Here is a 13,563-nt window from a genome sequence, read left to right on the forward strand (position 1 = left end):
TACAGGATCTGGGGATGGAACTCAGATTCTCATGCCTGTGTGACAAGCACTTGGCCCACTGAGTTATCACCCCAACCCTTCTTTATTTTATTGATTTATTCATCAGATGGTTGTTTTCTGTTTTGTTTTGTTTGTTTTTGAGACAGGTTTCTCTGCGTAACAGCTCTGGCTGTCCTGGAACTCGCTTTGTAGACTAGGCTGGCTTCAAACTCATAGGGATCCTCCTGCCTCAGTCCCCTAGTGCTGGGGATTAAAGGCATGAGCCACCACTGCCCAGCTTGATGGATTTTTTTTTTTTTTTTTTTTTTTTTTTTTTGAGACAGGGCCTCACTACGTAACTCTGGCTGGCCTAGAATTTACTATGTAGATCTGGGTGGCCTTAAATTCATAGAGAGCCTCCTGCCTCTGCCTCCTGAGTGCTGGGATTAAAGGCATGTACCACTGCTACTTGCCTTTTTTCTCTTTCTCTCTTTCTCTTTTCCTTCTAAAAGGAACGTTTAGTGCTGGAAGATGGTTCAGTGGGTAGAGAATGCCTATTGTGTAAACAAGGATCTGAGTTCAAATCCGCAGCACCAATGTAAAGTGCCAGGTGTAGCCACACCTGCACCTGTAACTCCAGCACTGTGAGGTGCATCACTGGGACTTTCAAGCCACTAGTCTTGCTCCAGACTCAGAGAGAGACCCTGTCTCAAGAAAATAAGGAGGAGTGACGGGGAAGGACAGCCGATGTCCTCCTCCGGCCTCCACATTGTGAACCACCCATACACAAGCTCCCATATGCCACACACACAAATATAGAACACTTCACAGATTTGCATTTCATCCTTGTGCAGGCGCATGCTAATCTCAGTGTCTTTCCAAGTTTAGTGTATATGCTGATGAAGCAAGTAGACTCTTCAATTTTAAAAATTGAGACAGCATCTCACAGCCGACGCTAGCCTTGAACTCCTGGCTCCAGAGTCCAGGGATCACAGGCCCGTGCTACCACATCCAGCCGGAGGTATGAGGGAGACCAGCTCCCTCTTACTCCCCGGGGTACTCCTGAGCAGGGAGAGATGAGAAATATTAGCTAGAAGGAGATCCTAGACGATGAGAGGAAAGACAGAAAACCCAGGCTAGCCTCAGGAGGGCCTGGGTCCAAACCCACCAGCCCCTCTGCCTCTACTAAAGGGCTTTTTAAAGGAATGCCAAGGGGTGGGGCAAAAGACCTCCCCCAGCACAGCCAAGTGCAGAGCATCCCAGACACCTGGTGACCGTGCATGTGGTCAAGCCATCCACTAATGCAGCCCTGCTGTGTAAAGCAAGCTCTGATCTCACTAGGGAACCTTTGTGGGCTCCCACAGAAGTGGCCTTGGATTTGAAGAGGCACCTTGGGTAAATGTGTATGACCTTCTTCTGGGGTCAAAGACTAGGGCTGGACCAGCCCACAAGGCTTGCTCTTTGTCCTCTCCGGCTTCCCTCCTGCTCTGGAAGACAAGCCCCCATCTATGGTTAGGTGTGAACCCCCGGCCTTGCGCTCAAATGCAACCTCTTGGTGAGATGAACGCCGGCACCGGTGAGAACTCGGGATTTTATTATTGCCAGAAACATTAAAGAAGTTTCTGTGAAGCCACCGAACAAGTGGCTTTGTCATAATCCCGGGAATGAAATCGCACACCTCTGTTCTGTTCTGGAGGAGTGAAATCAAATTTCACAGCTCTGTGCTCGCCCAGTGTTATCAAGTGGAGGTGCCTGGGGCAGGAACCTCCGCCAAGCCCCCCCCTGCTGGTAGCCTGGGCAAATGTCACCTTCCGCTTAATTTCTTCAGGGAAGACGAACATCAAACATCATGAAATTGTACCCGGAGAGCCCTGAGAGATGGCTGAGATACTAGGAACCCACGGTGGCCACCGTTTTTGCAGAAGGATGGAGGATATGGGGTCCAATGGGCTGAGGGGAGTTGTGGGTAGCATGTGCTCCAGGGATCCAGAAGCTAATCTGGTCTGATCCTGCTTCCCACCATCCTCAGCTGGCCCACATACCCAGAGCCAGCCACCACGGAGCAGGCAGCCACAGATGATCTGCTACACACACACACACACACACACACACACACACACACACACACACACACCGGCTTGTCAGCCTCCTGTCAGCCTCCCCAGTGTCCTCTGATGACTCAGCCAGTGGCCCATGGAGTCTACAGCAGCAAATAACACCATGAGGGCAAGCATCACCTTGCCTGCCACGGGTGAGTCCTACGTCTGTCTTCGGGGGAGCCCAGGACTGGCACATGGCAGCAAACCCAACATGCCAGCAGCCATCACAGAACTTGACCACACAAAACCACACTCACCACATACAAGCCTGTGAACCTAGCCAGAGAAAGAGGTGGGGATACAGCTGTGAGGACATGACTCCACTCAGGGAAGAGATGCACCCCTACTGCTCCAGGCCGCTGGCCACCATGGTGTGAACCTGTGTCCCTGCTCATAGGTATCTCAAGGCCAGTGTTGAGCTGCGATGTGTAATTTTCTAGCCAGATGCCAATGTCCCCGTGCAGACTGAGGAGTAAAAGAAGGTTCTTGCCCATGCCTGAGGCCCAACTGTGCCCTTTCTGGGTGGAACAACGTCTCGCTGAAGTTTCCTCTCCCGTCTGGGTCTGAAGAACCAGGCCTAAGCGTTTCCACTGAAGCAGCCTCCAGCTTCCACTGGACCCTTTAAGAACATCTTCCCTCACCAGGCCTCGGGCTGGTGACCTGGCCAGGCTGGGTTTACCCTACCTCTCCCTCCCTGGGCCCTGTACCCACCCTCTTTTGTACCAGAGAGAGAAGCCTGTCTCCACCCCAGTCCAAAGGACAAAGGAGCAGGGGCCCAGTCTAGCCAGGAGGGCAGTGCGGAGCAAGCAGCCGAGATAAGAGTGGAGGGGGAGCAGCCAGGCACACGATCACCCCCTGGAGGCCAGGGCTAGGGCGGGAAGAGAAACCTCATGCCCCACCCTGGGCAGCTGTAGGGCTGAGGCTGTGGGAGGCACAGGACACCTGGGATACAGTGGCAGTGCTAGCCAGGGCTACATAGAGAGAGACACTGTCTCACCTCTCTCCAACCCCTTCTGCCCCCCCCTCCCCCCATATATATCTCAGGCACAGAGGAAGCCACATTTGGAAAACTGTCCTCTCTGCCTGCGGTGGGGGCACCTGGAGAAAGGAAACGCTGTGTTTTGTCTCCCCCTGCTGGCCAATGGTGGCATTGCCACACTCTAGAGGGTCACCTGGAGGACAACGCCTTTGGTTCTTCAACTTTTTCCTTGAGGCTGAGCCAGTTTGCAAGAGACCTTAAAACCCGCTGCTCAGAGGCAGTTACTGCCGGGGCCAGGAGGAGGAGAGGGTCGCCTGGCATCTTGTCAGGAGCCTGTCCCAGACAGGGGTGTACCCCAGCCCCTGAGACCCTTCATTCCTTGTTTCTATGAGGGCTACAAGAGGTTCCCTCCCACTGCTGGACTAGGGCGGGAAGGACATTTTAGGGGGTACATACTCAGCCCTCATTGCCTTTGTCTACCTGTCAATCTTGTAGCTGCTCCCTATGAGGCATCCTCTCCACACGTCTCGTCTGGCATCTAAGCAAGAATACTTTTTATTGTTGATTTTTGAGACAGGGTCTCATGTAGCCCAGACTGGTCAAACTTGCTATGTATCTGAGGATGACCTTGAACTCCCGATCCTCCTATCTCTCCAGTACTGGGATTACAAGGATCTTCCCCCATCCCACCCCACCCCCCATGCCGGCTTTATGCAGTGCTGGGGCGATGTCTTGAGCTTCCTGCATGCTAAGCGAGCGCTCTTCTGAACTAGGCTACATTCTAAGCCTGAAAGAATAATTCTAAAATTCCCTCCAGTGCACTAAGTGAACCCTAGCATTCATTGCTGCCATGCCCCCCTATCCCCATCCCCAGGTTCCTTCTGTTATCCTCCCGGAGACTCCAAAGGGCTTCCCTCTCCTGGACATGGTGCCCAAGCCAGCTTGATCCCCGTCGGGGGGGGGGTGCTTCCCACTCCTGTCCGGCATCAGAAGTCCTTGGGCTTGGCCCCCGGGATGTGGGGGAATCACGCCCTGTGCCTGGTTCTCAGGAACGCGTTCGCTGTCTCCTTTAAGGCTCCCCTGAGCAGGACTCCTTGGAAACACTCCTTGCTGCGGATCATCTTTCCATTTGATTTTTCTGTTTCCGTTGTGAGAACAACAGAATGCTGTCTGTGGGGGTGGGGCGGGGCTGCGCTGGCTGATGTGGCAGTGGCAGCCAGAGCTGCTTCGGGGAGCCTCCCCGGGGCTTCAAACAGGGGCTGTCCTGGAAGCCCCGAGTACCCCTCGCTCCCACATCCCAGCCTCGTATCCTTCATCACCTGCACTCGACCCTGTGGGGGAGGTGCCTGTCAGGAGCGAGAGTGGACGCCACACCCTGCTTCCCTCGTCCCGGTCCCAGCTTCTTTCTGAGAGCACACAGTGAGATCCCGGAAGAGCCCTCGGGCTCCGACCCACCTGAGAAACCGCGGTGAAGGTCTCCTGGAAAATCAGCTGGTTCCCCCACACACACACTCTGGGATGGGTTGGGGCAGATAGATTAAAATAAATTGGTTTTCGGGGCTGGAGAGATGGCTCAGCGGTTAAGAGCACTGACTGCTCTTCCAGAGGACCTGGGTTCAATTCCCAGCACCCACACGGCAGCTCACAACTGTAACTCCAGTTCCAGGGGATCCTCAGACAGACAGACAGACATGCAGGCAAAACACCAATGCACATAAAATAAAAATAAATAAATTATTAAATGAATAAATTGGTTCTCAAGGAGAGGTGTGGCTGATGGGTGAATTTGAGAAGTACAAGGCTAGGCATGCGTGGGACTCCCAAAGCCATCGGGGCTGGGCTGTAGCTCAGCTGGTCTGGGGCTGGGTTAACTTGCATGAAGTCCTGGGTACAATCCCCACTGTCACATAAACCAGGTGTGGTGGCAGGCACCTGTAACCCCAGCATTGCAGAGGGGGAGGCAGGAAAGGCAGGAGTTGAAGGTCACCCTTGGGTACCCAGAGAATTAAAGGCCCGTCTGAGATAGAGGAGACCGTGTCTCAAAACAAACAAAGCCAAATGCATTTTAGGCCAACCTGGGCTACACGAGACCAAGTTTTAAAACAAAAGAAACCCATCACTCTGTATACTAACTAAAAAAGATTTTTTAAAAGAATATATCAGATCCTATTTGTCAGGATGACTGTGCCCTGGCAAGGCCACCCTTGAGGGAAGCAGGGGTGCATTGGGGGCGGGGTGGAGCTCACTACAAGGGATGGGGTCCTGTTCCCAGGCACACAGGACCAGGGCATTGGACAGTAGGACCCGTTCAGCACCCCTCCCCCAGGACCCTGTAGCTTTAGGCCCAGGGGGTCCCCCACGGACTCAGGGTGCAGCTCCAGCCCCTTGGCTAGCATGTTCCATGCTGCCCCCTGGAGGGCGGAGGTATCACAATTAGGTCTCCAGCAGAGGCTGGGCCCTCAGCAGGTACCCGGCTAATAACTGGAGTGTCTATGAGCCTACAGATCTGGAAAGAGAGAAGGGAAAAGCAGAGGCAGAGGACGGGTCCTGGGACAGGGCAAGGCCGGTCAAGCTGAGAGGCACCTGGGTGAAACTCCCAAGCTGACCAGCTTCCTCTGGCCAGGAGCGAGCATCGCCTATAGCCCCGCCCCCAGGGTTGCCCCGCCTCTTTTGCCTTCCTCTCTCTTGGCCCGCGGACGCCCATCCCTGTGGGCAGAAGGTCCAGGCAAGTGACTCAGTACAGGGTGAGGAGAGGGAAGAGGACGGGCCACGCAGGGCAGCAGCTACAGGCCCACTGCCCCTGCCCTACCTGACTAGGGGTCGCTGGATTTTTGAGAAACTGCAAGAACGCCAAGGTCAAGGTGGCTGCCCAGTCTCTGGGGAGGCTACGTGGCTACAGCTAAGCAACCATCAGGGCGGTTCCGCTCAGTCCATGTAGTCTTTTTCAGCTGTTCCTCCAGTGCTGCTGGCAGTCTGGCTATCCTTAGTTGGCAGACACATTCCCTGATCTTTATCCATCTTTGCCCAATGGTCTTCCAAATCTGTGCGCACATGTTCCCCCCCCCTTTTTTTTTTTTTCCTTAAGGCAGTTTCTCTGTGTAGCCCTGACTGTCCTGGAACTCACTCTGTAGACCAGGCTGGCCTTGAATTCAGAGATCCGCCTGCCTCTGCCTCCCGAGTGCTGGCATTAAAGGTGTGCGTCACCACGGGCCAGCTTAAAGTCTTTAAAAAAAAAAAAAAAAAAAAAAAAAAAAAAAAAAAGGCCAGGCGGTAGTGGCTCACGCCTTTAATCCCAGCACTAGGGAGGCAGAGGCAGGCAGATCTCTGTGAGTTCGAGGCCAGCCTGGACTCCAAAGCGAGTTCCAGGAAAGGCACAAAGCTACACAGAGAAACCTTGTCTCGAAAAATCAAAAAAAAAAAAGTCAAGCGGAGAAGGTGGCTACAGTAAGGTGCCTGCATGAAGACCTGAGCATGGATCCCCAAACTCATGTCAAAATTTGGGTGGTAGTAACACGTGTCTATAACCCCAACACTGGGGAGGTAGAGGTAGGAGGATCCCTAGAGCTTGCTGGCCAGCCAACCTGTCTGAATTGGTAATTTCCAGGTTCTGTGAGAGACCTGTCTCCCCAAATAAGGTGGAGAGTAATAGAGGAAGTCACCCAAGATCAACCTCTGGCCTCCATATACGTGCACACGCATGCACAGACACACACATGTACAGACACACACATGTACAGACATGCATACACCACACACACAGACAAATAGGAACCAGGCATTCTACCACCCCCTGGCTGCTTCGTGGCCCCTATCAATTCTTGCTTTGTGGTCTCAGAAATCCTGTTAGCAAAATGTCCGTTTGTGATAAGAAAGGAAACTACAGGACACAGGGCTTGCCTCTCTTTTCCTCAGAGCAAGGACAGCCACCAGCAGGCTGGGCTGCCCAAGTCTTTGCACCTGGGGGGGGGGCATCTCCTAGGCAGTCGGAGTTTCAGGACACTGTTGTTTGGTTTTTTACTCTTTTTTGGGGGGCCCACCACCCAGCTCCCAAATATATCACACAGGGAGGCTTAGTCTTATTTATGAATACCCGGCCTTAGCTTGGCTTAGTTTCTAGCCGGCTTTCCTTAGCTTAAATTATCCCGTCTACCTTTTGCCTCTGGGCTTTTCCCATTCTCTTCCTTCTGTAAATCTTACTTACTCCGTGGCTGGCTGTGTAGCTGGGTGGCTGGCCCCTGGACTCCTCCTTCTCTGGCTCCTAGATTCCTCTCTTACCCAGATCTCTCCTTCTATATATTCTCTGCCTGCCAGCCAGCGCTGCCTGTTTCTCTCTCCTGCCTCACTATTGACTGTTCAGCTCTTGATTAGATCATCAGATGTTTCAGACAGGCCCAGTAACACAGCTTCACAGAGTTAAACAAATGCAACATAAGCAACAATAACACACCTTAAAGTAATCTTCTCCAGCAGGGCACCGGTGGCGGGCGGGGAGGGATACGCCTATCACTGGTGCTTAGAGAGCCGCTATGGCCCTGGAACAGTCGCTCTGAGCTTCTCCAAGGGCTCTGGGCTCAGCTCCCAGCTGCTGAGCTCCTGATGGGCAGCTGCTTGCGGACCTACTGTGCGCGCAAATTCCTGTACTCACAGGGTGCTGCAGGAGGCAAGCCCTGTCTGAGGCACTCCCTGCCCAGGGTGGCTGTGTGTTCGTTCCACAGAGGCAGATGTCTGGCCTCAGGCCTGGGAAGTGCTAGGGCATTGGGGCTGGGAAGTCCAGTGTAGGCCTAGACAGCAGAGCTGGGCACGGGAAAGGCAGAACGGAAGAGAGCTCAGATGAGCAAATCATCTTTGCTGGCAGGCAGCGTGAACATGAGACCGTGGGGTGATGGTTGGGGCCCTGCTGCCCTTGACAGGCCTTGGTCTGGCCCCAGCAAGGGAGCAAGGTCAGCCTGGCTCCCTCAGGGTTCTCTGTGAGAGCTGCTTCCGTTGTCCTGGCCGACCACAGCTAGCGAGGATCCACAGCAGGCCTGTGCCCTTCTGAACCTGCTGGCCAAGAAGCCAATGAAGGTCTTGGCCTAGCAGCTGATATCCAGGGTCTGTCCACTCCATAAGCCTTGTTCTCTTATCCTCTCTCTTGCCTCCTTAATCCATGGGTATGGAATGACTTTCCCCAGGGAAACGCACGCACGCATGCACGCACATCTGCCCCAGAGGGTAGAGGGAGCTGAGATAGACCAAAGAAAAGTCTGCCTGAGTATGGCATGGTGAAGCGGTGTGTTTATCAGGGTCATTTATAAGACAACAGGCCCTTCACTGGCATTTGTTTCACCAAACACCTCCATACCCCAGCATGGGTGACAATTCTCAGAAAACTGCGTAGATACAGTCCCCACCCCAAGTCAACCTTCCACCTCATATACAGCCTGGCACCCCAAGACCCCATGCAGCTGGGGCAGGAGGGAGCAGTGGCCAGAGTCTCGTGGACAGACCAAAGAGTGCTTGCCGCTGGTCATTCTGGTGCAGGCTATCATAGCTGCTCCGTGTGTGTCAAGATGGTGACGGTCAGGTCACACCCAGAGGGCTGCCATCAGGCAGTGGGTGCTTCTCGCCGTGCGGAACCTCGTTTGCTGGCTACCTGTGCGGCTTCCGAAGCCTCGCTGTGGCTTCTCTCTCCAGAGGGCAAATTTATTCTCTCCAGGGGGTTTGGGTCTGTGTCCCTCTGTTTCCTAGGGTTACCCTTATTCCAATCCTGTCGTGAATACACGGGCTGTTGTGTGCCTAGGTTCCCCTGACTAGAAAATGAGGATTGGATAAGAAAGCATAGGGCTTAAGAGTGCCCCCCCTGCCCCCACCCCGCTTGTTATTTGAGCCCTCAAGAGCCAGTGGCAGGAGGATTGCTGTGAGTGTGAGGCCAATTGGACTACTAGAGAGATCTTTTTCTCAAAAACAAACAACAGTGAAAACTGAATGAGAACACATCTGTGTGGGTGTTTTCTCTAAGGCTTGGGGCAGAGCTGTTAATATCAGTCTATTTTTTGTCTTCATTTTAATTAATTAATTAATTAATTAATTAATTAATTAATTTTTTAGGACTGGGTCTCACTTAGCCCAGGCTGGCCCCAAACTCAATGTGTTTTGGAGACGGATGACCTTGAACTGCTGGTCCCACACTGAGATCAGAGGCATCCGTCAGCACGCCTGGTTTCTGTGGTGCTGGGGCCTGGATCCAGGGCTTCCAGCATGGTGGTTAGCTCCCTATCCACGGAGCCACACCCCCAGCCCCCATCAGTCTGTCTTTGTAGTTCACATTCTCCAAGCTCCTGCTGTGTGCCAGGTCTGGAACCTGGCAAAAGGCCCAGAGGTGGACATGCCACCTGCCCCTACCCAGGCTCCAGTGAGCTGCAAGAGAAAGACATTAGATCTGGTAACGAGCGAGACTGCAGAGCCTCGTGACCTCCGAAATGGGCACCGGGGCCGGTTGCACGTTCTGTCCTCAGATCGCAAGGCAAGTTCTGCGGTGGGGTGGCAGCCGGGGCGCGAGGGACAGATGCCACTGGCCGATTATACAACACAGCCTCGCGGCAGAGGGCCGGCTGATGGGGTCTGTCAGCATTGCAACCATCCACGACATGCAGCTAGACACTCAGAAAGACAATGTGCGGTAGTGCATCATGACGGACACATGTGGCGGGACAAAACTGCTCACCCTCCCACCCACCTCCAACCCCTGGAAGGGGGAAGAGGCTGGGGTCCCGATGACCTAAGTCCCTCCTAGTAGGCCTCACCCCTTTTTGTTTGTTCGCTTTGTTTTTCTAGCCAGAGTTTCTCTGTGTAGCCTTGGCTGTCCTGAGACTCGAGCTGTAGCCCTGACCTCGATTGTGGCCAAGGTAGGCACGACCACCTCCCCGCTAGGCCTCACCTCTTTAAAGGTCCCAGAGCCACGCTATAGCGCCAGCCTGGGGACTGCGCCCTTAACATAGGATCCTTTTGGGGGTGGGTTGTGGGGGACCAGCTCCCACATTTACTTACCTCGGGGACTCTTGAGGAGTGAGGGATAAGAAAGAGATTTAGGTAGAAATTTATAGACAGTTGGAAACACAGGATAGCTCGGGAGGGCCTGGATCCAAACCCACCAGCCCCTTCTGTCGCTACTAAAGGGCTTTTAAAGGAATGCCAAGGGGTGGAGCAAAAGACCCCCCACCTCCCACCGCAGCACAGCCAAGTGCAGACCATCCCAGACACCTGGTGACTATCTACTCGTGCGGCCCTGCTGTGTAAAGCAAGCTCAGCTCTCACTAGGAAGCTTTTGTGGGCTCCCACAGTGGGGGACACTCGGGGCAACCCATACCCCAGCTGTGGTAGGCCCACAGGATTAGGGACCGAGGGTGGGGTGTCCGAAGGCGGCTGGAAGGTGCGGAGGGGTCCTCGGACTCTCAGGGGGCTTTGCGGGGAAGGCTTTCATTTTTCAGCGGGGTGTGGCAACTGGCTTCTAAACGACTGTTATTGCATTTATAATTGAGGGAGAAAATGGAATTTGAAAAGAAATGCCAGGGCCAGCGGAGAAGCAGACACACAGCCCTGGAAGGGAGCCTGCTGGAGATCAGGAGGGGTGTGGCCAGCTCCTGTCCTATCTCTTGGGGATGAGGGTATGGGACTTGGTTGGACACGTGTGAGGGTGGAGCCCTCCAATCCTTTGAGCACTGGAGTTTGCCATTCCTAGGCAGGGCTGGCCTGAGCTCCCCACGTCCTCGGCTTCAACCCGACGGGCACGGCTTGCGCGTGGGGTGGTCCATTCTTCGGCGGCGTTCGGCCGGGTCCCCGCGACCCCGCCCTAGGTGGACCGGGTGAGGCCCGGCTCTCGGAAGCGGCCGCTCCCTGACCGCGCCACTGGGGGCCGCCCGCGGGCCGTGCGGTCCCGAGCGCGCCGTGCGTTGCGCCCCGGTCCCCGCGCGCGCAGCTCCGCTCAGGGCGGCCCCGCGCGGAGACACGATCGGGGCCGGCGCGCGGGCTGAGCGGCGGCGATGGCGCAGGGCGGGCGGCGGGCGCGCGGCGCGGGGCCCTAGTCGGGCGGGCGCGCTCGGGACGGCGCGGTGGCCGCGCAGCCATGGCCGGGGAGCGGCGCCGGCGCTGCTGGAGCTGCTGACGCGGCCGGGGAACGCGCGCTGCGCTGACTGCGGAGCCCCGGGTAGGTGCGGGACGGGCGGAGGCGCGGGTGCGGCCGGGTGGACGGGACTGCGTGGGGGCGCGGGGGACCGGGACGAGCCGCACGCTGGGGTCCGGGCTGGGGGGGGGTGCGGCCCGGGTGCACCTGCCGGCGGCCGGGACCGGCGGTGGCGGGGCGCAGCATCCGGAGGGCACCTCGTGGGCTCTGCGCGACCGGTACCGCCGCCTCCCCTCCCCCGCCGGGCTGCGTGTCACGCTGTCACCCGCGGCCGCCTCCCCTCCCCAGCCTTGCGAAACCTCGGCGTCTCATGAAAAAAAAAAAAAGAGGAAATCATTGGGGGCGGCTGGCTTGCAAGGAAAGCGGCCAGTGAACCCAGGGTGTCTTCCGAGGAGTGTGGGGTCCACCTGGTTCCCAGCTACCTGGAGGTGACGTCATGGCATCCCTTCCTGGGGCCACCGTCTTGTACCGGCTCAAGGCTGAGGGAGGAAGCCGAGCCTTGGGTGGCCCTTCTGAGGACAGGCTGGCCATGTGCCTATGGCTTTCTACACCTAGCTTCTCTGGGACCAGGACAGTGGGGGACGACGGGTGGGAGCCGCAGGCACATCTGCCTGGCATCTTCCAGACTTTGTCCCTTGGTCGCCCTGGTTTGGAGGGACTTGTATCTGCCAGAACACGGGGGCTCAGGACTGGCTATGGAGAAAGGGCTGAGTTCTCTGACTAGGGGGCAGTCGCCTAGAGCTGGCATCCCCAGGCTCATCCTCTCTGAGTATGCAGGTGGGGAGAGACCTGCAAGACATTTCAGGGATATAGGGGACCCTAGCCTGAGTCTCTCAGAACATACCTACCGGGTCTCCTAGGAGACATCACGCTGGCTAAAGGTCCACAGATTGTAAATAGGACCTCCCCCCCCCCAACTCCCCCGCCCCCGCCCCCGCCCCCGCCGCTGGGCCGAGAAGTGCCAGCCCCAGCCTGGGAATGGGCTAGTCCGTAGTCCTGCCTGCGACCCCAGGGGCTCTGGTGTCCCTGAGAGTAGACATGGACCAAGCTTCAACGGGAAGCTGGGCGAGACGAAGTAGCCCTTTCCCGGTCTCCCGAGGCACCGCAGGGTCCTGCCGATGGTGCAGTGGGGTGGTGGCTCCCTGGTGTTCTGTGGTACTGTTGCCAGCTGGCCGGGCGCGGGGTGGAGCCTCCCTCTCGCAGGCCTGTCTTTCAACTTGTTCAGGAAAGCTGGCTGCTGTGCTGGAGTCCCTGGTTAGGAAGGCTGATGGGTTGCTTGTCTTCCAACCCGGACTGGGGTGAACCCCGGGAGAGGGGAGCTGGCCTGCCCCCATAGTTTTTGGCTACCTAGCCCAGGAGCAGCTTCTCAGAACACACGGCTACTTTCTAGACACTCTTAGATCTTCTGGCCTGACAGCGGGAAGAAGGGGATTCCTGAACCCCTCGTGAGAACTACCCTACGCCATTCATCTAGGCAGCGTCCTGACTGCTGCAGCTGCTGCCCTCGGAGGGCACAGTTCTTGCTGGCTGTAGGCCAAGCCACCCATTTTCAGACTTGGCCTATAACAGCAGCTTGCTACCTGTGAGGCAGACAAAGTATGAGGCTTGTTTCCATTTTACAGCCAGGGAAACCAAGGCCTCAACAACTTGAACTGTCTTAGGTGTCCGTCCACAAGGCTGACCGGGTTTCTTGATGCCCAGTCTGGGCCCGCCCACACGGTCTATGCAAATCTCCCATCTTTACCTAGACCCGGGGCCCAGCCACTGCCTGCACCATGACCCCTATGGCATGCCCCCAAAACACACGGGCCTCTGATGCTCAGTGGGGAGTTGGGGATTAGTCTTCCTATGTTCTTCGATGCTGTGGGGTTCTGGAGTCTCCTGTCTTGTGGTGGCCTTGTTGCAGGGGGGGTTGGGGGTGGGGACACATGTGTGTCCCATGTTGTCATGTGGACTGGCTCGTGGCTCTTCTTGACCACACGGGTGGGACCAAGGGAGCCTGAGGAGTAATGACATCTTCCCTGGACAACAGAACATCATAGCAGGCCCAGGTCACCTCTAACCACCAGGCCTGGGGGATCTGGGGGGGGCGGGGCTTGAGCCGTCCTCACATGACTGTGGGAGGCCTGGGAGGGAGACAGGTGGAGAATTGAGGGACGTGGCAACACCCGCTGAAGCTCACTCCAGTCTGTATCTTGAACCTGGGGTCCGTCCACCCCCACCACAGACACTTCCTCACCCCGGCTACAGGGGCTGTTGGCGGGGCATGGCCCTTTTCCCTGCAGGACTCTATTGGTATCTCCGTCCTGTCAAGGGCTGTGGGGGGGGGGGGGAGAACGAGCTTGGTG

At 56.3% G+C, this 13,563-nt stretch overlaps 1 protein-coding gene and 1 pseudogene across 1 annotated transcript in view; one reads left to right on the plus strand and one right to left on the minus strand.

The window, feature by feature from the left end:
• Nucleotides 1-788: 788 nt before the first annotated feature.
• On the minus strand, nt 789-887 carry LOC114682232 (annotated as a pseudogene).
• A 10,256-nt stretch (nt 888-11,143) lies between these two features.
• The window catches only part of Adap1 (ArfGAP with dual PH domains 1), a 50,452-nt gene continuing 48,032 nt past the window's right edge, over nt 11,144-13,563 (plus strand). Inside the window, 2 exon segments of the mRNA XM_028855997.1 lie at nt 11,144-11,177; nt 11,180-11,239. Of these exon segments, the coding sequence (XP_028711830.1) occupies nt 11,159-11,177; nt 11,180-11,239 (79 nt within the window). The 5' untranslated portion in view covers nt 11,144-11,158.

The sequence above is a fragment of the Peromyscus leucopus genome, chromosome 23 (assembly GCF_004664715.2).
Source record: "Peromyscus leucopus breed LL Stock chromosome 23, UCI_PerLeu_2.1, whole genome shotgun sequence".
Classification (NCBI taxonomy): Eukaryota; Metazoa; Chordata; class Mammalia; order Rodentia; family Cricetidae; genus Peromyscus; species Peromyscus leucopus.